This window comes from Gymnoscopelus microlampas (genome assembly GCF_963454915.1).
Source record: "Gymnoscopelus microlampas genome assembly, chromosome: 15".
In the NCBI taxonomy this organism is placed as follows: domain Eukaryota; kingdom Metazoa; phylum Chordata; class Actinopteri; order Myctophiformes; family Myctophidae; genus Gymnoscopelus; species Gymnoscopelus microlampas.
The window spans coordinates 50,803,126-50,827,954 of NC_139952.1; the positions used below are offsets into that span (position 1 = coordinate 50,803,126).

The window sequence follows — 24,829 nt, forward strand, 5'->3', positions numbered from 1 at the left end:
CATAGGGCTGAGGAAACATAGGGCTGAGGAAACATAGGGCTGAGGGAACATAGGGCTGAGGGAACATAGGGCCTAATTTGGGATGGGGGAACATAAGGCTGAGGTAACATAGGGCTAGGGCAGGGGTCTGCAACCTTTAAGGTCAAAAGAGCCATTTTGGACCAAAAAATAAATACAAAATCTGTCTGAAACCTATTTTCACCCAATAATGCCGGTGCAGCGCCAATACATGTGTTGCAGGCTTTGACGCAGATTTGACAGAAATGTTTAAACGTATTATTTATTCTACACATCTTTACACTATTGGAGCACGTAAGAATCTATGTCTCATATTACAGCGACGATAAATACAAATTTAAATGTGAAAAAAACAACATTATTTCCATATAATGTTTTCTATAGCTACAGGGAGCCACAAGGGAAGGGCTAAAGAGCCACATGTGGCTCCAGAGCCGCAGGTTGCAGACCCCTGGGCTGAGGGAACATAGGGCTGAGGGAACATAGGGCTGAGGGAACATAGGGCTGAGGGAACATAGGGCTGAGGGAACATAGGGCTGGGGGAACATAGGGCTGAGGGAACATAGGGCTGGGGGAACATAGGGCTGGGGGAACATAGGGCTGAGGGAACATAGGGCTGAGGGAACATAGGGCTGAGGGAACTTGAGTACACTCTCCCGTTTCTACATTATAATGAAGAAAATATATAGGCAATATTTAGATTTTTTTTCCCCAAAATAAAAAATGTGCCACAGACATAGACATGTCTTTGCCACGGACATGTTGAGGACCCCTGCATACCACATACGTAAACATGCATTGTTTACAGTGCATACATGAACACAATAAGAACAAATAATTCTACATGTAAATGGGCCTCCTCCTCATTGACCAGGCCTTTTTAAAGAAATGAAGCAACCACACATTCATAATGTGGATCTATACCTTATTAAAAAGTCTCTGTCTGATAGAGTTGTAGAATGGACAATACGAAACGACATGCATTTCATTTTACATTTCCTTAACCCGTTAAGACCTGTAACGCTGTGTCATTTTAGATTTCTTTGGCTATTCAAAAAATATCAGATCTACAAGTTCATAGCGCGGCACCGAGTGCCGCGCTATGAACTTGTAGATCTGCTATTTTTGAAAAATCTTGAAACATTTTTTTTTTTTTTTTTTTTTTTCAAAAAACTGTGAGGATTTAGAAAACATTTTTAAGAATGGCCTCAGGTCTTAATGGGTTAAGATCACACAAACCACATCATCTATAAATAATATCATCATTATTTGTAGTCTTTCATTTGAAAAGCAAAAGTTACTTAAAATCCAAACAGACCTTAGCGTGTGTCAGTGACTCCTCTAGACGACAGACACAGACCTTAGCGTGTGTCAGTGACTCCTCTAGACGACAGACACAGACCTTAGCGTGTGTCAGTGACTCCTCTAGACGACAGACACAGACCTTAGCGTGTGTCAGTGACTCCTCTAGACGACAGACACAGACCTTAGCGTGTGTCAGTGACTCCTCTAGACGACAGACACAGACCTTAGCGTGTGTTAGTGACTCCTCATAGACGACAGACACAGACCTTAGCGTGTGTCAGTGACTCCTCTAGACGACAGACACAGACCTTAGCGTGTGTCAGTGACTCCTCTAGACGACAGACACAGACCTTAGCGTGTGTTAGTGACTCCTCTAGACGACAGACACAGACCTTAGCGTGTGTTAGTGACTCCTCTAGACGACAGACACAGACCTTAGCGTGTGTTAGTGACTCCTCTAGACGACAGACACAGACCTTAGCGTGTGTTAGTGACTCCTCTAGACGACAGACACAGACCTTAGCGTGTGTTAGTGACTCCTCTAGACGACAGACACAGACCTTAGCGTGTGTTAGTGACTCCTCTAGACGACAGACACAGACCTTAGCGTGTGTTAGTGACTCCTCTAGACGACAGACACAGACCTTAGCGTGTGTTAGTGACGACAGACACAGTTGAAGTGTCAGTATATATATATTCATGTGTCAGAACCTCCCAGAGACAGTGAGGGTTGGCTTATTGCCCAGAATGTTATGACACGCCTTTGCCAGTAGATTTGCTTTGCGGTACATTAGGACATTGTAAACTAAAATGTTTACACACAAATGCATTATTTATATTTACACCAACTTAAGCAAGGGAGGACTACTATGATAATGATCTGTATGATTGTCTGTCTGTTTAACTTTCTCACTCTCCCTTCACAGTAATCCCTCTCTCTCTCTCTCTCTCTCTCTCTCTCTCTCTCTCTCTCTCTCTCTCTCTCTCTCTCTCTCTCTCTCTTACACCTGTTAACCTGTGATGTGACAATAAAGTTTATCCTGATTCTAACGGTGCGTTTTAACAGCGGGCGACTCTCGGGCGATGCCGGGCGACATCGCCCAAAAGATAAAGAAAGTCTATGAGAGCCGGCAACTACTGGTGATCGGGCGAAGTGGGCGGGGGGGCGATGAAAGATGGATTTTCTTTATCTTTTTGGACGATGTCGCCCGGGATCGCCCGAGAGTCGCCCGCTGTTAAAACGCACAGTAAGGGTGTGGTTTTATCTTGTCAGGTGCGGAGACAGGACGTCTTGAGGGGGGGGGCAGATTGGGGGGGCAGGGGGGTGCAGATTGTTAGACAGCTGGAGAGAGTTTAATAACCTCTTCAAATAACCAGAAATGACCAAAACATGTAGGCGACCTACACATTTATGTTTTAACTTAGATATGGGCTACAATAGCTGGTAGATGATTGGTAAATGTTCCGTTCCTGTGTACCTTACAGGTCTGTAACTCTGAGAGTGTACACATTTGTGCACTCTCAAGAGTATCGCTGGTCCTTGAAATAAAAACGTTGAAGAACCACCGGTATTTGACAGTTGGATAAAAAAACATTTGTACACTCAGAGGTCACAACATTTTGTGACCTCTCATAGTTATGGGGGGGGGGGGGGGGGTCCTTGAAATAAAACAACTCAGCCATATGAGAACCACTCATCTAAAGCGTAGTACCTTGTTCTCTCCACCAGGTGTACTGGTTGCAGCTCAGTAAGGAGGACCGGCTGGCCTACCTGAACCACATCTCTGGAGGGGAGCTGAGCCTCATGCTGCTGGTGGTTGTGTTTGGTGTGTTGTCTCTGGAGGGGAGCTGAGCCTCATGCTGCTGGTGGTTGTGTTTGGTGTGCTGGCTCTGGAGAGGAGCTGAGCCTCATGCTGCTGGTGGTTGTGTTTGGTGTGCTGTCTCTGGAGGGGAGCTGAGCCTCATGCTGCTGGTGGTTGTGTTTGGTGTGCTGGCTCTGGAGGGGAGCTGAGCCTCATGCTGCTGGTGGTTGTGTTTGGTGTGCTGTCTCTGGAGGGGAGCTGAGCCTCATGCTGCTGGTGGTTGTGTTTGGTGTGCTGTCTCTGGAGGGGAGCTGAGCCTCATATGCTGTTCGTTGTTGTGTTTGGTGTGATGGCTCTGGCCTTCCTCTCTGCACAACACAACAATCATTTGAAAACTTACATTAACCACTTCAGCCCTATTTAAACTTTGGCTGTTTGAAAATAGCCACATAGCCAGCCGATCGACAAGCTCACAACGCGTCGTGAGCTTGTAGATCTGATATTTTCAAAAGATCAATTTTTGACGGCTGCACTCGGCTCCATTCGGGAGCGAGGGCGCTGATAGGCTAGTCCATTTGGTGGACGAGCAAGAAACGCCCAGATAAGCTCTCAGGCCAGACTCACTCCTGATATCAAATGGAAATGAGGCGTTATTATGGATCCCACGCCTGCTCTTGGAAAACCCACTGTGATTGGTCAGTAGTCGCTGTGATTGACAGTTCTCGTTTTTGCAACTATGCCTATACCTAACCTTAACCTAACCCTAACCTCAGTAAAACTATGCCTGCCAGGGAGCCAATCAGACAGGTAGGGCGGGTCTATATTGGTGGGATCCATAATCAGGCGGAAATGAGATATCCGGAGGGAGGGGTTTACCAGGCTAGTCATATCTTACCTACGAACAGTTGAACCAGTTTACAGCTTCCACTCACACAATGTGGTTAAACATTTACCTGCACTGTGTCATAAATGCTGTGTGTGTGTGTGTGTGTGTGTGTGTGTGTGTGTGTGTGTGTGTGTGTGTGTGTGTGTGTGTGTGTGTGTGTGTGTGTGTGTGTGTGTGTGTGTGTGTGTGTGTGTGTGTGTGTGTGTGTGTGTGTGTGTGTGTGTGTGTGTGTGTGTGTGTGCGCGCGTGTGCGTGTGTGTGTGTGTGCTGTTGATTACAGGTCAAAGTACCTGCCCTGTCAGATAAGGGTGTAATATTTCATGTCTGTGCCCAAGAACTGTCAGTGTGTTGATTCAACTGAAGCGTCACTGGACTCCATTTAATTTTGCCTCGTCGGATCAAAGCATAAAGATTATTGCAGGGTAAGAGATTTTAAACAATAATAGCAATAATGTAGCAATAATCTCTCTAGTCTGGTGTATGTTAACCACTTGAACCCCACAGACCCTATTCTGGGGGGGAACGTGTGGCGTTGTGACACATTGTGAGCTTGTAGATCTGCTATTTTTTGGCAAAGAGTTTGGGGGAAGAGGGAAAACAGCTGTCCAAGTACAGAGCAGGTGTGTTTACTAAGAATAGAGGGGTGAAGGGGTTAATGTTGTTGAAGTGTTTTATACATTATACTAGAACCACTTGGTATGTAATATACTTAAATGAAGTGTGTGTGTGTGTGTGTGTGTGTGTGTGTGTGTGTGTGTGTGTGTGTGTGTGTGTGTGTGTGTGTGTGTGCGCGCGCACGTGTGTGCATGTGCACACCTGCGTGCGCACACGTGTGTGCATGTGCACGCCTGTGTGCTTGCAGAGAGGAGTGTTTCCTGCATATGTTTGCACCAGGGAGACAGAGACAAGCCCCGCCCAGCTCTGCCTCAGATTGGCTTACCATGATGTCTGACCCTATACCTTAACCAATCATCACTCCTCTTGTCTAAACCTAAACCAATCAGAGGCAGAATAGGGCGGGTCATGTCTCGTGCTGTGCTGAGGTTAGAGTGACAGTAGATCACTGGATGATAATAAACATTATAATCCTCTGAAGACTATTTTAATCTCAGTCATTGTAACACATGTTGTTGAATTGATAAAGTAATTAGTTACAATACTAGTTAGTAAAAAGGTAGTAGAGTTCAACACTGGTCACAACATGTTTAGAAGAGCAGAGCAGAACAGAAGTCCATGTGAGTTAGATAGATCAGTGGTTCTGAAACATCTTCATGTCAAGGAACCATAAACTGATATATTTTTTAAATAATTGATATATATTTGGTGGTGGACCCCATCTGAAAATATATAAATACATCAAAATTATTCAAAATTAGCAGATCTACAAGCTCACAGCGATATGATGTGATGTGAGCTTGTGGATCTGCTATTTAAAAAAAAAAGTTGTTAGAAGTGACGTGTTGTAATTAGAATCACATCACAGTTTACAAGTGTAAAGCATTCACCTCCACAGCTGACAGTGAGTCATGTGACCTCATAGCAGGGCGGAATTTTGCCGTTTTCAATACACGATAGTGCACTTGGTGATACAAGCGTGAAATTTGGCACAGATGACCTTCATATGACCCTAATTGATAATCAACCTCTGGCCACGCAAAAATCCTAAGATTTCAAGATGGCCACCACCAGTTTTCAAAATGGCTACAACTGGGCCAACATTTTGGACTATATCACTTTGCTGGGGCTGTAAATCTTTGATTTCCCCCTTATTTTAATATAGGAGAATATGTTCTGAAGGTATTTCTACCAAGTAAGCTTAAAAAATAATATTAGGTTCCAATATGGCGGCATATTTTCCAATATGGCTGCCGATAAATTGCATAAATGTACATTCACATGAGCTTGTAGCACATGTATTTGTATTAATTACCATACACAGAATCAATTTATAGCACATTTTAAAGTGATTTGGTAGCTTTTTAATGACCTAGGGCAACAGACTTTTCAATATGTTCACCAATAAATTCAAAAACTTATGGCATCTGCTGAACGCATGAAAGACGCAAAGACCTGATGACTTTGATCCAATAGCTGATGCATTTTCATGAAGGGGGATCCATCTGAGGTCCTTCGACAGCTTTTTCAAGCCAAGTCTTTGTGTCTTTTTGGGTAGCTCAGTCGGTAGAGCTTTCACCTTCGGATCACATGGTCATGGGTTCGATCAGGATCAGTGTATGAGTAGGTACGGTGAGTGTGGCGCTCCACCTCAGCAATACCAGGGGGGCTATAAGACCCCTGCGTTCTCAGCTGATACTGACAATAAGTCTCAGACTTACTTAATATGAACAAGTGCAACTGCTATGACAATAGTCTGGGAGACATTGCCTCGGAGTTTGGACAGCGGGGGCGCGGCCACTGCGTTGTGATTCAAATCAACAGCCAATGAAGAAAAGGGGGCGGCATCCACATGCAGTGGGTGTTGCATCTAAATAGGATCGACGGGAAGCAATTTCCCCTTGAGAAATTTCGACCACCATTGTTGTGTACTGCTGTTTGCCTCTCGTCGGACTTTTTAGACGAGTTGCACAGCTCCAGACCGGTAAGAGGCGTGTCCGCTCAGATTCAGAGCGTAAATTACATCCCGCCCACAAATCCCAGGGCTCTGGCCCAGAAGTTCCTCGCCGAGCCGGCGAAAACTTCTGGGAACGCAGATTACTATGACAATAACGTCAGTATCTGAACTGCGAATCATGATGTGTCAGATGCTATCCTCTGCAGCTCTGCCTCAGATACTGACATTGTTGACATAACAGTTTCACTTGTGCAAAGACTTGGCTTGAATTAGCTGTGGATTGCCTTTGGAAGGAGGGAAAGATCTCAGATGGATCCCGTTCATGAAATTGCATCAGCTATTGAATTAAAGTTATCAGGTCTTTGCTTCTTTCATGCATTCAGGGGATGCCACACAGTTTCGTCCTTCCATGGAAAGGGAAAAAGGTCAGCATGGCAAACAACTTCTCCAAATTAGGTTCAACACCTGTTGCAATAAATGATAAACATATGCAAGTCATTGAGGAGTTCATAGTACTCATGTACGATAGAACTTCATAGAAGTAGTTCCTACAAGGAAGTGAATGCAAGTGAAGTGCATTCCAAGCAGGACATATATGGGGCCAGTCACTCTTGTGCAGTCCTGTTTGCCAAATTATGCCAGAAGCTGACACGATGTGGATGTAAAAAAGCATGTTCTGGACACTGCAAATGCTTTAAGTTTGGACTTATCTGCACACCCCTCTGTGGTTGCAGTTGCTAGTACACTGGCCTGTCACTTGCCCAGCCACCATTGTAAATGAGAATGTGTTTATAATGACTTAATAACAAAACAAAAAGTAAGCACTAAGCTTTACCAAGCTAATAAATCACTTTCAAATGTTCCATAAATGGATTCTGTGTATGATAATTAATACAAATACAAGTACTACAAGCTGGATAAACCATAAGCAGCCATATTGGGAAATATGCCGCCATATTGGAACCTAATGTTATTTTTTATCTTACTTGGTAGGAATACCTCCAGAAAATATTCTCTTATATTAAAATTAGCCCCAGCAAAGCGATATAGTCCAACACATTGGCCCAGTTGCAGCCATTTTGAAAACTGGTGGTGGCCATCTTTTTTTTTTTTTTTTTTTTTTTGTTCTTTATTTACCCAGGGTAGTAGCTGAGCACAAGTGCTCATTTTCAGCAACGCCCTGCACATAGAAACACACAGACAGACAGACACATTAAAAGCTGGGAGCTGACTAGTACAACCACAGTCTTATACTGTTGGCCACTACGCAGCTCCACTGGAGCAGTTGGGGTTCAGTGCCTTGCTCAAGGGCACTTCAGTGGTGTTGGGGAAGTGGTGAACATTCACTTCCCCACCCAGATTTTTCCTGCCGGTCCGGGGATTCGAACCGGCAACCTTCCGGCAACGAGGGCGCTCCTCTAACCTTTAGGCCACCACTGCCCTGATCTTGATCTTGAAATCTTAGGAATTCCATGTGGCCAGAGGTTGATTATCAATTAGGGTCATATGAAGGTCATCTGTGCCAAATTTCGCGCTTGTATCACCAAGTGCACTATGGTATCAAAATTCCGCCCTGCTATCAGGGGAGTTTGGTCATGTGATGCTTTGTTGTAGTGTGTCTGTCTGTCTGTCTGCCTGCCTGTCTGTCTGTCTGTCTGTCTGTCTGCCTGCCTGCCTGCCTGCCTGCACTGTGCTGTTGATTGCAGGTCAAAGTACCTGCCCTGTCAGATAAGGTTGTAATTTTTCATGTCTGATTCACAGTCAACTAAACCGTCTGGACTCCATTTTGTTTTGCCTCGTCAGATCAAAGCATAAAGATTATTGCAGGGTAAGAGATTTTAAACAATACACTGTAGCAATAATCTCTCTAGTCTGGTGTTAAGAATGTTAACCACTTGAACCCCACACACCCTATTCTCAGATTTGGTGTAGAGGGAAAAAAGCTGTCCAAGTACAGAGCCAGGTGTGTTTTACTAAGAATAGAGGGGTTAAGGGGTTAATGTTGTTGAAGTGTTTTATACATTATACTAGAACCACTTGGTATTTAATATGTAAAAGTTTGTCTGAATCTGAATGAGTAAAAGTATTATAAACACAACCTGTACTGTTGATATAGGAAACATGTCTTCAGATCACTGTTTAGTTCTGGTGTGTGTGTCTGTGTGTGTGTGTGTGTGTGTGTGTGTGTGTGTGTGTGTGTGTGTGTGTGTGTGTGTGTGTGTGTGTGTGTGTGTGTGTGTGTGTGTGTGTGTGTGTGCGTGCGCGTGCGCGCATTAGTGCGTCTGCTCGCACACCTGTGTGCGAGCAGAGAGGAGTGTTCCTGTGTGTTTGCATCAGGGAGACAGAGGCAAGCCCCGCCCAGCTCTGCCTCAGATTGGCTTACCATGATGTCTGACCCTATACCTTAACCAATCATCTCTCCTCTTGTCTAAACCTAAACCAATCAGAGGCAGAATAGGGCGGGTCATGTCTCTTGCTGTACTGAGGTTAGAGTGACAGTAGATCACTGGATGATAATAAACATTATAATCCTCTGAAGACTATTTTAATCTCAGTCATTGTAACACATGTTGTTGAATTGATAAAGTAATTTGTTACAATACTAGTTGTCTGGGAACTCATTGTCAAAGAAAAGGGAAAAACAGCGCCCTCTGCTGTTTTTACCTTTGCATTTGACTCTGGAAGGAGTGATTAAATAGACAGACTAATACTGGAAACCAGCGTTTAGTTTCTGCCTCAATGTTTTCATTCCCACTAACAACATTTATCCTACGTAACATGGATGGTTTTGGTTATAAGCCCAGTTGTTTCTATAATGGAAGAACAAGTTAAAATGTTACTAACTTTACGTGGTTTTGTCGGCTCAGAGGACGCTATTGTTAAATGAGTTTGTATTTGTTGCCAGTGGGAAGCGAGCGCACAGATGTAAATCCCGCCCACTACATTTGATTGGGTAAAGCGCGGCCCGCTTCCTGATCTGAAGGCCCGCCCACTTGTAGACCACTGTTGACTGTGTGTGTGTGTGTGTGTGTGTGTATGTGTGTGTGTGTGTGTGTGTGTGTGTGTGTGTGTGTGTGTGTGTGTGTGTGTGTGTGTGTGTGTGTGTGTGTGTGTGTGTGTGTGTGGGGAGAGGTGAAGTGAGGTGAGAACAAGTTAACATGGTGTCATATCTTACTACTAACAGTTGAACCTGTTTACAGCTTCCAGTCACACAATGTGGTGAAACATTTACCTGCACAGTGTTAGTAAAAGGTGTGTGTGTGTGTGTGTGTGTGTGTGTGTGTGTGTGTGAGTGTGTGCGTGCGCGCAGCCTTGTAAAAATAATGTGATAAGAATGAACGATAAGATATGACACAGACTTTGAGTGCCTCTCTCTCTCCCCTTGGTCTGTCTGTCTGTCTGTCTGTCTGTCTGAGTGTCTGTCTATAGTTCCATCCATCCATGTCTGTCCAAGTACAGAGCCAGGTGTGTTTTACTAAGAATAGAGGGGTGAAGGGGTTAATGTTGTTGAAGTGTTTTATACATTATACTAGAACCACTTGGTATTTAATATGTAAATGTGTGTCTGAATCTGAATGATAAAGTATTATAAACACAACCTGTACTGTTAATATAGGAAGCATGTCTTCAGATCACTGTTTAGTTCTGTCTGGAATATAGACACTGATAGAAAGATCATGCTTGAACTCTATTGTCTTTTACTGGCTGCTGCTTATTGTGTGTGTGTGTGTGCGTGCGTGCGTGCGTGCGTGCGTGCGTGCCTGTGGAGAGGAGTGTTCCCTGTGTGTGTTTGCATCAGACCCATAGAGAGAAATAGTTCCAACACGCTTTGATCTCCTATGGGCTGTAGTTCCAAACATAGATATAGAAACCTAGATACCTCATTGGCCTCTGCAGTTCATTGGAGCGACCGGTATCGCAATACAAGGCTCTTCCACAGGGCTACTTGACTACTGGCCAATCACAACTGACACTGGTCAGCAACATCTTTAGAAGAACAGAACAGAAGTCCATGTGAGTTAGATAGATCAGTGAAACATCTTCATGTCAAGGAGCCTTAAACTGATCTGTATTTATAATCATAAAACATTGTGCCAGTGGCCCCCATAAGAGAAGACAGTCAACATTATTCAAAAATAGAAGATCTACAAGCTCACAACGAGTCACAATATATGATGCGTTGTGAGCTTGTGGATCTGCTATTTAAAAAAAGCCGGAAAATGAAATAGGGCTCAAGTTTTTAAACTGTTACTCATTCTGCTGGGGTGTGTGTGTGTGTGTGTGTGTGTGTGTGTGTGTGTGTGTGTGTGTGTGTGTGTGTGTGTGTGTGTGTGTGTGTGTGTGTGTGTGTGTGTGTGTGTGTGTGTGTGTGTGTGTGTGTGTGTGTGTGTGTGTGTGTGTGTGTGTGTGTGTGTGTGTGTGTGTGTTAGCAGTAGGCATGGTGTAGGAACAGTAGGAGAGTAAAGCATAGTGCACAGTCTCTGCACGTGACTGTGTGTCTACCTGTGTTTGTTCATGCCCACTGTGTATATGCAGCACATCTTTAATGTTTTCTGGTCTATTTTGACTGTATTCTTGACAGGTTTAATAAAGACCAAAGATGAGTCATTGTGAGGAGAGAGAGGAGGAGGGAACTGACAAACAGCTCATCCACAGACCAGAGCCTCCATCTGTGTCTATGAAGAGTGATGAACCTGGACCTACAGACACAAAGTATGTCTATCCTCCTATACAATATACACAACACTACCACTGTACTTTTAGTCAAACCCCTGGGACTTAACAATAACAAATATTTAACAAATTGACTTCTTCGTTAACATGATAATTATAGAAACATTTATATGATTCCAGAAGTCCTTACCTCAGACCAGAGTCTCCAACACCCAGCTGTGTGTCTATGAAGAGTGACTGGTCTAAAGATGAACCTCTTAACTTCAGTAATGAACCTGGACCTCCACACACAGAGTATGTGAATCCTCCTACACAATATACACAACACTATAAAGCTTCACTCACACTACAGGATTTAAAAAAAAAATCTGAAACCATTTTTAATTCTGGTAGCATCATTCAGCATCATTAATCTTATTAGATTATCTTATGAGATTGTCTTCAACATGCACACACTATGACATTTTAATACAGTGCAGAATTTCATTAAGATGCTCTGGCTTGCTCGAATGCAGCACCTTATGTCATTTAATATCTCATGATCTCATGTAGAAGCAGTAGCTGACTATAGATGTATAGATGTAAACTACAAACTGAGCCGCGCAGACGGCTAAACTTGCAGTAGTGACGAGCGGTTGTGATATGTCTGAGAAGACACGTTATAGACAATGTTGCCACATATCTACAAGACTCAGCTGTGTATATATGTCTGTCTCTTATATATCATCATGATTTGTGTGCGTGGGAAATCACGTCATCTGTCTCCTAGCAGACTGTCTGTCTCTCATTCACTTCATATGTCTCCTTGTAGACTGACTGTCTGTCTCTCAATGGCTCACACAAATCAAACATTTCTGTGATTTCAGAAGTCTTCACCACAGACCAGAGTCTCCAACACCCAGCTGTGTGTCTATGAAGAGTGACTGGTCAATGGATTCCCCTTTGAACTTCAGAAATGAACCTGGACCTTCAAACACAAAGTAAGATCACTGATCTCTGTGAACTACAAGTGGAAATGAATAAAAATGTTTCTACATGAACTCATTTAAAATGTAAAATAGTTCTACTGTTTTCCTGTTTTTTTACAAACAAGTTGACAATGACAAGTTGTATGTCTTTAGAATACATGTTCTAATAGATGATTACTCTCATGTCTCCAGCTTGTTGACAATACAGCAGCTAGGATTTGAACTGGTGTCAAACCAAGAAGATACAATAGAACTACATTTATCTGAACCACACAGGTCATTCAGTGAATGATTTGATGCCTCAATTAGCTCCTTGTTATCACTCTGGTTCAGCCAAGTCTCATTGAACATTAAACTACAATCTACCGGTAGTTCATTTTCAGTTATGAAGTCATTGATAATAGAGGTTTTGTTTGTGAGAGATCTTAAACTGAGTAGAAACAACATGACACTGAGGTAAGATAGAGAAGATCCTTTAGCAACAGACTGTTACACCTACATTGTGATAAGGAGCGCTATAGGAGACCTTTTCCGCTTGCTGCAATAAGCAGGCAGAAATAATAACCAGTACAACTCCTCCTCTGGCTGTCTTGATCAGGATGATTAGGATGAGGATGTTAAAATCAATCCACTAGACTTGTTCTCAATAATGTTTGGGCTGTCTTTGAATATTGTAGGTTGACTATTCTTAGATGCCTATTTTAGATATTTTTATTCCAAAGGTTTTTATTGATGTATCTTTTTCTTTGTCTTTCTGATGATGAGAGCTGCTGATTTATGCATTAACACGCCTTAATTTCCCTTTGGGAATGAAGTACAAAAAGTGCAAACTCTATGTACCTACCATAGCCATAGTAATTCTAGGCTAAATGGAAATAGCAATTGCTATAAAAGACCAATGTTGGTGTAACTAAGATTTACAGAGGGAAATACATGAATAAATGGCATAGATTATCAACAATGATCAAACTATCATGCTCTTCATGAGTTTCACTTTAAGTTCACCCGGTATTTAAGTCTTTCATAGTCTGAGGTGGTCCTGTTTTGTGATGTCATGCATGTAGCATCATGAGCTGTGATTGGTCTACTTTTGAGGGGACAGACTGTACAGAAAACCCTGTTCTAAAGCCACACTGTCAATTATTACTATGGATATGTGTGCAACAAACGGTCTATTTAATTCAAATGATAATTGTAGAAACATTTGTATGATTCCAGAAGTCTTCACCACAGACCAGAGTCTCCAACACCCAGCTGTGTGTCTATGAAGAGTGACTGGTCAATGGATTTCCCTATGAACTTCAGTAATGAACCTGGAGCTTCAAACACAGAGTAAGATCACTGATCTCTGTGAATATCATCTTTTGATTTTTGCAACTCGACACACACACACACACACACACACACACACACACACACACACACACACACACACACACACACACACACACACACACACACACACACACACACACACACACACACACACACACACACACACACAAAGTAGATATTACTCAAACCTGTGTCTTTCATGGTTTTTATTAGACTAACATTACTATACGAACATACAATACACTTCAGTCTAGTACTTAAGTACCACTATTATGGAAAGTCAGTCAGTACCAATACAAGACCCCTAAGTCAGTTTAACTAGTAGGCTCACGTTCTACTAGATTTAGCCTAATCAGGTTCAGGTATAATCAGGTTTAGCCTAAACAGGTTTAGTCAAGTAATAAAACCTAGGAAAGGAAACACAAGCAACACAACAATAAATGACATTACTGAAATGAACCTATGCATCAAGTATAAACACATCAGAAATACAATCATCATTACATAATAGTTACATCGTGTAATACAAGCTTTTGCACTTACTGCAGTCTTATCCGCGTCCAAGCCAAATGTCCAATCTGACTTGCTTTGATAAAACCCAGAGCTTTATACTGTTTCAGTGGTTCCCCCAAGGAAGCCGCCTCCTCCAGGGAGGAGTAACATACATTTCCCACAAGGTATTTAGGTTCTAGAACCTTCCAGGTTACAGTGAGTGACCTAATCATCTTTTGCAAGACCCTCTAATCTTCCGCTCGTTAATCATTTCACTGGTCTTTTGTCTTTAGAGTGACGACACAGTACCCTAGCTTTGTGCTGTGATAGTGACCATTGTTCTTCAGCTCCTCTATCTGACCTAATCAATTAACACTCTTCTGTTTCTCTCATGCATCTCCTCTTCTTTGGATCTAGTCCATAGGTCAACGCTTGTGGCCCTTACAATTGGTCATATTTCAGATTTAAACTTACAAATACAATTTTAACTAATGCAGGAAATACACACACATAATATGGAATAATTATACGCAGACCTCCATTACTGGAAGGCCCGGATAATTACGCACGCACGCACGCGCGCGCGCGCGCGCGCACACACACACACACACACACACACACACACACACACACACACACACACACACACACACACACACACACACACACACACACAATAAGCAGCAGCCAGTAAAAGACATTACCCTGTCACCTTTGTCCTTTTAAAATGTTGTGTGACTCATATTTGTCAGAATCATTCATTATATTATAATATTCATGATTTTATGTCATCTTGTTGAGGTGTCTGTCACAGTCTCTCCTGTCTGTCAGAAATCACTCTCATGTCTCCAACTTGTTGACAATACAGCTGCTTAGGTGTCAAGTCAAGATGATACAGGAGACCCCCCCCCCCACACCAACAGTAGTTGTTGTTTATTAAAGCAACAACTAGGATACTATTACAACTAGTTAGAGTTTAAAGTGACCAGCAAATGAACAAAAGCTTGATTCCTCTTAACCCACTTAGGCCAGAAACAGCTGTACGTAACTATACCTTTCAACCCGGGAACCCCTTTTTGGGTTGTTTATTAAATATTTGTTTAGTTTTTCATAAAACTTAGGTCAGGATTTAGAAGGCGTTTCTTCGGCCTCAGGTCTAAATGGTTTAAAATGTAAAGAGTAGACACGGTGCATCATTTATATCTTACAGGGAGGTTTATGAATACTATATAATTCCATGACAGAGTAGAGACTATTATTGTATATTAACACAATGCAGTGTGAACATATCCTCATGTCAGGCATGCATACATACTGTACATACATACATACATACATACATACATACATACATACATACATACATACATACATACATACATACAGTATACATACATACATACATACATACATACATACATACATAACATACATACATACATACAGTATACATACATACATGAATATTTATCCTGTTAAATGTCATATTATATTATATGTAGATATTAAAGACTATTAAATAGTAATACATTGTCTTCATCTCCACAGAGAGAGGAAGAGGAGTGGTTGTGTTGTGACAGAGCAGGCGTCCAGGTGTTCAGTGTGTGAGGAGGTTCTGACAGATCCAGTCTCTACCAGCTGTGGACACTGGTTCTGCAGACAGTGCATCACCTCATACTGGGACCAGTCTGCTCCAACAGGACACTATGGCTGTCCCCAGTGTGGAACGAGATCCAGAACCACACCTGGACTGAAGACACCCAATCAAACCTCACCTGGACAAAGTAAGACTGGACAGAATTTGCACGAACAGTCGGACTAAATGTTGTAATTATTGTATGTGTCAATGTCTAAGTGTAAATAATGAATAACAATGATCAACTCTGGACAAAAACAACAATTGTGTGCTGAGTGTTTAAAACATATATATATTTTCTCATTTCAGATATCAGTCTGCTGGTTGATTTGAATGATTATAAGATCAGTTTGAACAGTCTTGATGATGTGAGAGACCACATGACAGAAGAGTCTGGAACCTCCCTCACCAGCACCTACACAGAGCTCTACATCACAGAGGGAGAGAGTGAAGGGGTTAATAGCCAACATGAGGTGATACAGCTTGAGACAGCTTCCAACATGAAGACCTTCCATGACACACCAATCAACTGCTGTGACATCTTTAAACCCCTCCCTGGCAGAAAGACACCCATCAGAAGAGTTCTGACCAAGGGCATCGCTGGCATTGGAAAAACATTTTCTGTGCGTAAGTTCACTCTGGACTGGGCAAAGGGTTTGGAAAATCAAGATATAAATCTCCTGGTTCCCTTTTCATTCCGGGAGCTGAACTTGGTCAGAGATGAGCAGTATAGTCTTCTCACACTGATCCATGATTTCCACCCAACATTAAAGAAGGTCACAGCAGAGCAGCTCGCTGTCTGGAAAGTTGGCTTCATCTTTGATGGTCTAGATGAAAGCAGGTTTCCATTGTTCCAAAACAATGACATTGTTTCTGATGTCACAGTGACATCATCAGTGGACGTACTGTTGACAAACCTCATCAAGGAGAATCTGCTCCCCTCAGCCCTCCTCTGGATAACCACCAGACCTGCAGCAGCCAATCAGATCCCTCCTGCATGTGTTGACATGGTGACAGAAGTGCGAGGGTTCACAGACCCCCAGAAGGAGAAGTATTTTAGGAACACATTCAGTGAAGAGAAGTTGGCCGACAGAATCCTCTCACACTTGAGGACATCAAGGAGCCTCCACATCATGTGTCACATCCCACTCTTCTGTTGGATCATTGCTACCATTCTGCTGGACATGGTGAGGACACACACGATAGGACAGCTGCCCAAGACCCTGACTGAGATGTGCTGCCACTTCCTGTTGGTTCAGACAAAGAGAAAGAAGCAGAAGTATGAGACTCATGATGTGAAACAGAAAGAAAAAGAAAAGGGGAATCAACAGCACCTCACGAAGACTGACTGGGATGTTCTACTGAAGCTGGGAAGACTGGCATTAGAACACCTAAAGAGAGGTAGCATCATGTTCTACCAAGAAGACCTGGAAGAGTTTGGTCTTGATGTCAAAGACGCCTCGCTGTACTCAGGAGTGTGCACAAAGATCTTCAAAAGAGAGAGTGTGCTGTTCCAGAAAACGGTCTACAGCTTTGTTCATCTGAGCATCCAGGAGTTTCTGGCTGCAGTCTACCTGTTCCATTGTTTCACAAAGTGTCGGTGGAACTTTGTTGCGATGCATGTGGTGGTCACATTTCTTGGTACTAGAGTTCATTCCCTGGATGACTTCCTGAACAAAGCCACCACTAAAGCCCTGGAGAGTAAAAATGGCCACTTGGACCTCTTTGTCCGCTTCCTTCATGGCCTCTCTCTGGAGTCCAACCAGAGTCTGTTAGGAGGCCTACTGGGTCAGACAGAGAACATTCCAGAGAGCATCCAGAAATCTATCAAGAACCTGAAGGAGTTGAGAAACGATGCCTCTCCTGACAGATGTATCAACATCTTCCACTGTTTGATGGAGATGAATGACCACTCAGTACATCAAGAGATCCAACTGTACCTGAAGTCAGAGAACAGAACAGAGAAACTGTCTGAGACCCAGTGTTCAGCTCTGGCCGTCATGCTGCAGACGTCAGAGGAGGTTCTGGAAGAGTTGGACCTGGACAAATACAACACATCAGAGGGGGGGCGATGGAGACTGATCCCAGCTGTGAGGAACTGCAGAAAGGCTCGGTTAGTTGTCAAGTGAATAGAAACATCCTAGAGTCAATCTGACATTACAGTTAACACTATAATTAGAAATAAAGGTTGACATAAAAGTAGTGACAAGTGTGTGTGTGTGTGTGTGTGTGTGTGTGTGTGTGTGTGTGTGTGTGTGTGTGTGTGTGTGTGTGTGTGTGTGTGTGTGTGTGTGTGTGTGTGTGTGTGTGTGTGTGTGTGTGTGTGTGTGTGTGTGTGCGCGTGCGTGCGTGTGCGTCCAAATAAAGGCCAGTCCACAATAAAGCAGGGTAAAAACAAAACTAAGAGTCTAAAAGCCCTGCTGGTTACCCCCACCAGACCAGTGGTTTGAACCCACTGACATTGCCATCCTCTCAGTAGTGGAACTTAAATAAAAAGGACAAGATAATTGTTATTTTCAATGGGCCTCATTCACACAACTCTTAACATTTCTGCTATATTCTTTATTGTAGGTTTGTTTGTAAATAAAGAGCTACGTCTGATTCATGAAAGGCTGTGTAAAGCCTTGATTTGTGTGTGACTCAGGTGTATCAGATGATGAATTCCACCAAATCAAATGTGTGTTCATCATCTGCATTGTTCCATGTCCCTTTTAACACCATAAAAGACAACTGAAATACCAAACTTTAAACCAGCTTCACAGTGGTGAAAGCACTCTGTAATACTAAGTTAATTACAGATAATAAGTTCAAAGGTGTCACTTGTCAAAAAGAAAAGATCTACAAGCCTACAATGCTTTGCATGAAGGTGAACCTGTGGAATGTGGAAACATTTCCTGGCAATATTTGTAAAGATAAGATGTTTTGGTTCCAAAGTGTTGGACCTGAAGGCTGAATGAAATTGCCATTACCAATGCTGTAGTACAGCTGAATATCCATGGACAACTTATAAACAACATATGTTTGTCCAAGCTCCAGATTCAAGCATTTTAATGCAACTGCCTCAGTCCACCTGTTGAGCTTCTTTACTCTGTTAAAAGGGAATAAAACCCAAAACCATTATATATATATATATATATATATATATATATATATATATATATATATATATATATATATATATATATATATATATATATATATATATATATTAGGGCTGGGACTCGATTAAAAAAATTAATCTAATTAATTAGAGGCTTTGTAATTAATTAATCTAAATTAATCGCATTTTAATCGCACATCAATATTTGACCTGAGATCAATGAAAAAAAATGTTTTCAAATGGATTTTGGTAAACGTCTTTAAGTACATGTACTCAAGAACTGTACTTAAGTACAATTTTGAGGTATTTGCACTTGACTCTCGAATACGCCTATTTCCAATTTTTTAATACTTTTACTTCTACTCCAGTAACTCCACTATATCTCAGAGGCAAATATTTTACTTATTTTAAAACTTAAGTTACAAGTTACTTTGTAGATTTCGATTAATATTATAAAACATACAGTAACCATGTGAAAATAGCAGATCTACAAGCACAAGGCATTGTGAGCTTGTAGATCTGCTATTTTCCACCATTGGAGGCTGGTAGAGTGTGTTGTTGTTAGTTGTTTTATAGTCGTTTAATTAATTATTTAAAAAAAATCGCGCGCATGTGACCCGCACCGCATCGTGCAAGCCCCCCCCCCCCCCCCCCCCCAAACGGGACAAACGCGCGCGTGGGGGGCGGCGGCATCCATTACAGATTCTGATTTGCCCAGCCAACATTATCAAGCAGGCTATGCGGCACGTCTTCATTCAGTGGCTGCTCTGTTGTTGTGAGAACCACGTCGTTCTCACTTCTCAGACAGCTTCTCAGGCGGACCGATAATACCAGCGCACCAACCTGGTGCGCTGGATAATAGGTCCGTGTGAAACTCGTCCAGTGAGAAACGTTCCGCGGTGAAAAAATAGGCGCGATTAAAATGCGTTAATTTTTTTAACGCGATAATTTTTTTGTAATTAATTGATCGAAATTAACGCGATAAAGTCCCGGCCCTAATATATATATATATATATATATATATATATATATATATATATATATATATATATATATATTTTTTTTAATGCTGGCCTCTGCCAGCTTGTTTGTAAAGCTGTTACACATTGTTGGCAGTAAATATAACATGTATTTGCTCATTCTCACTATTCATTTCACACCTTCAACTGCTGGTTGAACATTGCTCTCTTCCTCTGTTCAGTCTTTCTGTGACGTCTAGTGGTGTTGACCGTTCCACACTCAGTTAAATACAGTTAAATAGAACCGAAATAGACCGAATTAGACCCGAATTAGACCCGGAAAAGACCGAATTAGACCCGAATTAGACCCGAAAAACTTCGCGCACGCGCCCAGGATGTGCGCGTGAAATTACACGACTGGGGGGGCCTTTGATTTTGTGGTGTTCCACGGCCCTGAGGGGTCTTAATGCGGCCCTGGGGACACTGAGCCTATGTCACACATGTGCAGTAGGGTGGGCCTAGCGGCCAAAACAAAAGGTGGCTTAAATGTGCCTGAATAAAAATAATGTAGTTTTATATTAACTGTACAATATGTAAGTACATTGAAGGTGGGGAAAGAAGCCTAGGAATTAGCCAGAGCACTGATCAATAGTCTGTGGCAAGTTTGGAGGCAAGTGGAGACCTTGTGTGCTGACCAACCCGGGACGTACACCACGGCGTGGGCATTTTAATTGAAGTAGCTGGATATTGGATTTAGGTTCAGGAATGTCACAAATACAAAAAAAAATCAATCTCCATGAATTCAAAGTTTAATTGATGGGGGAAAAGTATTTTTTGGGCGTGAAATATTCCTTTAATGGAAGACAAAACTATATTAGTATACTCATCATACTGTAGGTGAAGTGCACACATGTAACATGAAGGTAACCAACATTAATTGGACTCATCCAATCGCCGACAGACGACCCTAACCTTAATACACACAGAACAACAGGAGAACTCAAGTCCTCAAACTATTCATATGTGTCGTCTTTATGAGTTATTCTACCATGAAAACAGACCATACCATATGAGAAATGGACCATACCATTAGTGAAGGGGTGTACAGAGGATGGCTTTTTAAACAGTGAGCTTGGTTACTCAGATTACTTACATTACATTAACATTTCATCTGTTGTTGAGATCTCTTAGTTAACTTCCATGACAGTGAACTAGGTGTAATTAGTTTTGATAGTCTCTTATTTAATCTGTATTTACAGACTTGTTGACTGTAACCTCAGACAGACAGAGGTTGAAGTTGTGGCTTCAGCTCTCAGCTCTAATCCTTCTCATTTGAGAGAATTGGACCTCAGCCAAAACAACCTGCAGGACTCAGGACTACTAGATCTGCTCTTAGCTGGACTGAAGAGTTTGCACTGTAGACTGAAGATTCTAAGGTAAGATACATTTACCAGATTTATTTTTGATCACTTCTGTTGTATTATGTACTGTATTATGTGAATATAATATGAATGTTGTGGTGACAATGTATTAATAAGAATGATATCATGGGAACTCAAGCCTACCTCATGTCCTGCCATGCTGAGATACAAAATTACACTATCGTTGTTGGATGTATTTTGTCAGATCATCATCATCTTCTAGTTTTGATTATTTATATTAATGGGTGTAAGCGTTCATTTCAGGAATAGAGATTTCACTAGATGACCACACTTTAAAAGTTTTGCAGGTACAAAGGTGATCTCGATTTCCTCCTTATGAGCATGTGGTCTCTTTCTCCTTCCTGTGAAACATCTTTCTGAACTCTTCTGATCTTCTGATCTGAATTCCTAATACTCACCATTGTGATGGAGAAAACATTTGAGGTTGATAAACTCATTGATATATTATTTTGTCTCTAAAGTTTAAAAAGGATCAAATAACTGACAAAGACCTATGAGACACAGAGAGCAGGAACATCCTCAAAAATTTAAAATTACATTTGTGAGAAACATTAGGATAGCCTTGTTCATATGTAGCAATTTTCAAATTATCTTGCAATGAGTGTTTGATGGTAGTAACAGCCTTGTATTAAAATCTCCAAATGCATTAACTATAGTGGGACAAGTGAGCTGAACTTTATCTTAAGAATCTGTGTTTATTTTCTTTCTTGTTTTATTGTATTCTTGTTGTATTTGTTTTCTTTCTGTCTTTTTTTCCTTTCCACCTCTTGGGTCACTAGGCCAAAACCCTGACAGTCCATCACGGCCAGGTCCACGTTCTCAATCCAGGAATAATGTATATAAATCGTGTTCCATTTATTATTATTTTTTTTATCTGGTGTTTCATTCTTCATTCAGACTGGCTCAGTGCTGCTTGTCAGAGAGATGCTGTGAAGTTCTGTCCTCAGCTGTAAACTCTCATCCCTCCCTAAGAGAGTTGGACCTGAGCCTCAACATGGTGAATGATTCAGTTCTGGAGAACTGCATGTGAGTAGACTTGGACTGTGTCCATGTTGGATAGTACAGTGAATGTACAGTGTGTCCCTCATGTGTCTCTTAACGGTGTATTCACTCTGACACAAAGTCACAAATATAATCTATATGGCAATGGCAGTATATTTAGTTAATACTTTAACCAACAAACAGATAAGGTTATATATATACAGATCATTTTCAAAAGTTAATTTTCTTCCGTAATATAATTCAAAAAGTGGAACTTTCATATATTCTAGATTCATTGCGCATAAAAAAAAGGATATATTATACAGAAATGTGGACCATCTGAAAAGTATGTTAATTTATGCACTCTGCATAGTCCTCTAAAATCTCCTGGTAGATGCTGTGTTGACTCCAGTGTGAAGTTTTCACTGTCAGTGATGATGTTTGGTGTCATCATGTCATCTGGTGTTGGTCCACTGTGTTTTATCAAGTCCAGAGTCAACACAGCATCTATCAGGATATGTTCAGATGTCTAAACAACATGATATCTAAATAACATTCCGTACATTTGTGGTTGAGAAATAACAAGACATATCCAAGATATATCTGCATAGTAAATTTGCATTAAGAACAAGATATATCTGCATAGTAAACTTGCATTAAGAACAATATATATCTGCATAGGAAACTTGCATTAAGAACAAGATATATCTGCATAGTAAACTTGCATTAAGAACAAGATATATCTGCATAGTAAACTTGCATTAAGAACAAGATATATCTGCATAGTAAACTTGCATTAAGAACAAGATATATCTGCATAGTAAACTTGCATTAAGAACAAGATATATCTGCATAGTAAACTTGCATTAAGAACAAGATATATCTGCATAGTAAACTTGCATTAAGAACAAGATATATCTGCATAGTAAACTTGCATTAAGAAGGGATAAAGGAGAGAGGAGTGCTAGGGGTTAAGGTGGAGTGTGAGGAGGTGATGAGATCCAAACTGGGCAGCAGTGAGTATGTCTGGATGGGCTGTAGGGCCAAGATAATGATAGGAGAAACACTGTAGTGTCAGGTAGTGGAGACGTTGTGTTAGACAGTTAGACATTGATGCATTGTTGTTCTATTTCCTACAGAGTGAAACATGGAGGAGAAGATTGGCTTAATCCTAGAAAATGTGAGTATCTGTCTGTCTGTGTCAATATCACACATTAACATTTTATACACTGTTTTATACTGGGTTGGCCCCTTCCCAGATACTGTCCTGAAAACTCTTCAGTAGAGCTTCCAGGGAATTCAGGAGGTTTCTCTGCTCTTGGCCCGGTCCTTAACCCATTAAGACCTGGAAAGCCTATACATTGTTATACCTTTAAAACCGGGAAAGGATCTGTGTCATTTTAGATGTTGTTTATATGTATATGTATATAGCAACATGAATCTTTTTATTTATTTTGAATTTAAAAAAAAAACAGAAAACTAAGGTCATGTGGGTTGACAGAAACAATGGGTCTCATTCACTAAACTGGTCATAAATAACGTGTATATCCTGGAGGGTTCAGAGCTGTGATTTGTGTGTATCACAGGTGTATCTCATTTGTGTTCTAAAGTCACTAGTGTGATCCCGTGTAGATCCTTTGTATTGTTCCACGCCCCATTTAACACCATAAAAGGCAACCAGAAATAACCCACTTGAAGAAAAAAAACCTATATGCAAAATCACAAGTCGCTCCACATTATCAACTTGTACATCTGTTCTGTCTGGAAGTGAGTCCCTCGATCACACGATGGATCAGCTGAACGTTAATAAAGTAATGCTCTCATAATGAGAATAAAAAGTTACAATGTTTAACCCCACCACCAAATAATAGGCTAATAAAACGTGGAAAGGATATTATAGAAGTCTTTTCTATTAAATAATGCTTGCATTTGACTGAGGAAACAGAGATCCGATTATGGAGCAGATCACACTTTATTGATTACTGAGGATAAACCTGTCTTTAGGATTAACAACATATCCTGTCCTACGTCAGAATGGTGAATGGATATTATGGACACAGCTAGATTTCATCCATACTGTATCCTCATCAGATGATAAGACAAAACATGATGTGATGTGGTCAATATTATAAATTAATAGCGCGACATGTTGCCATGAAAGTCCAATATGTGAAACTGTGACCACATTTACAGAAACGGAAAACACACAGAGGGACCTAATAATTCAGCTCTAAATGTGTCAACTGAAAAGAAATACAAATCGGTTGAATTTGCATCATGTCTACCATATGCATCCAAGCAATAGATCTTTGACATATGTTTTTATTAATGTGTTGACACATTTTGGGCACATAAAAACATTATTTGAGGTTTGGCACTATTGTCATAGATTTTTCATGAAGAATAAGGCATTCTAATAACATATATGAAAGGTTTGAGACATATAAGTCTGTTCCTGAGCAGACGTGAGTTTGAGTGTCCGCCCAAATTCACGGTAAAAAAAAGTTGAATGAATACTGAACGTGGGAAGTCACGTATATGCACATAAGTACAAAATATGTGAGGACCTGAGCTTAGTGAATGAAACCCAATGCCTCACAACTCCTCACAACGCCTCACATTGTGACACATTGTGTGCTTGTAGATCTGCAATATTTAG

General features: G+C 41.3%; 2 protein-coding genes across 2 annotated transcripts in view; both read left to right on the forward strand.

Annotated features, from left to right (window-relative positions):
- Positions 1-24,829, forward strand: part of LOC311061927 (retinoic acid receptor beta-like) — a gene marked incomplete at its 5' end in the record, with an annotated part of 273,360 nt that overhangs the window by 188,891 nt on the left and 59,640 nt on the right. The window lies entirely within an intron of this gene.
- LOC311061237 (NACHT, LRR and PYD domains-containing protein 3-like) overlaps positions 11,184-24,829 on the forward strand; it is a gene marked incomplete at its 5' end in the record, with an annotated part of 94,558 nt that continues 80,912 nt past the window's right edge. Inside the window, 10 exons of the mRNA XM_084079791.1 lie at positions 11,184-11,296; positions 11,438-11,551; positions 12,124-12,237; positions 13,444-13,557; positions 15,601-15,836; positions 15,998-17,813; positions 21,085-21,183; positions 21,477-21,484; positions 21,876-22,215; positions 23,310-23,350. Of these exons, the coding sequence (XP_083935917.1) occupies positions 11,184-11,296; positions 11,438-11,551; positions 12,124-12,237; positions 13,444-13,557; positions 15,601-15,836; positions 15,998-17,813; positions 21,085-21,183; positions 21,477-21,484; positions 21,876-22,215; positions 23,310-23,350 (2,995 nt within the window). The remainder of the gene's footprint in view (positions 11,297-11,437; positions 11,552-12,123; positions 12,238-13,443; positions 13,558-15,600; positions 15,837-15,997; positions 17,814-21,084; positions 21,184-21,476; positions 21,485-21,875; positions 22,216-23,309; positions 23,351-24,829) is intronic.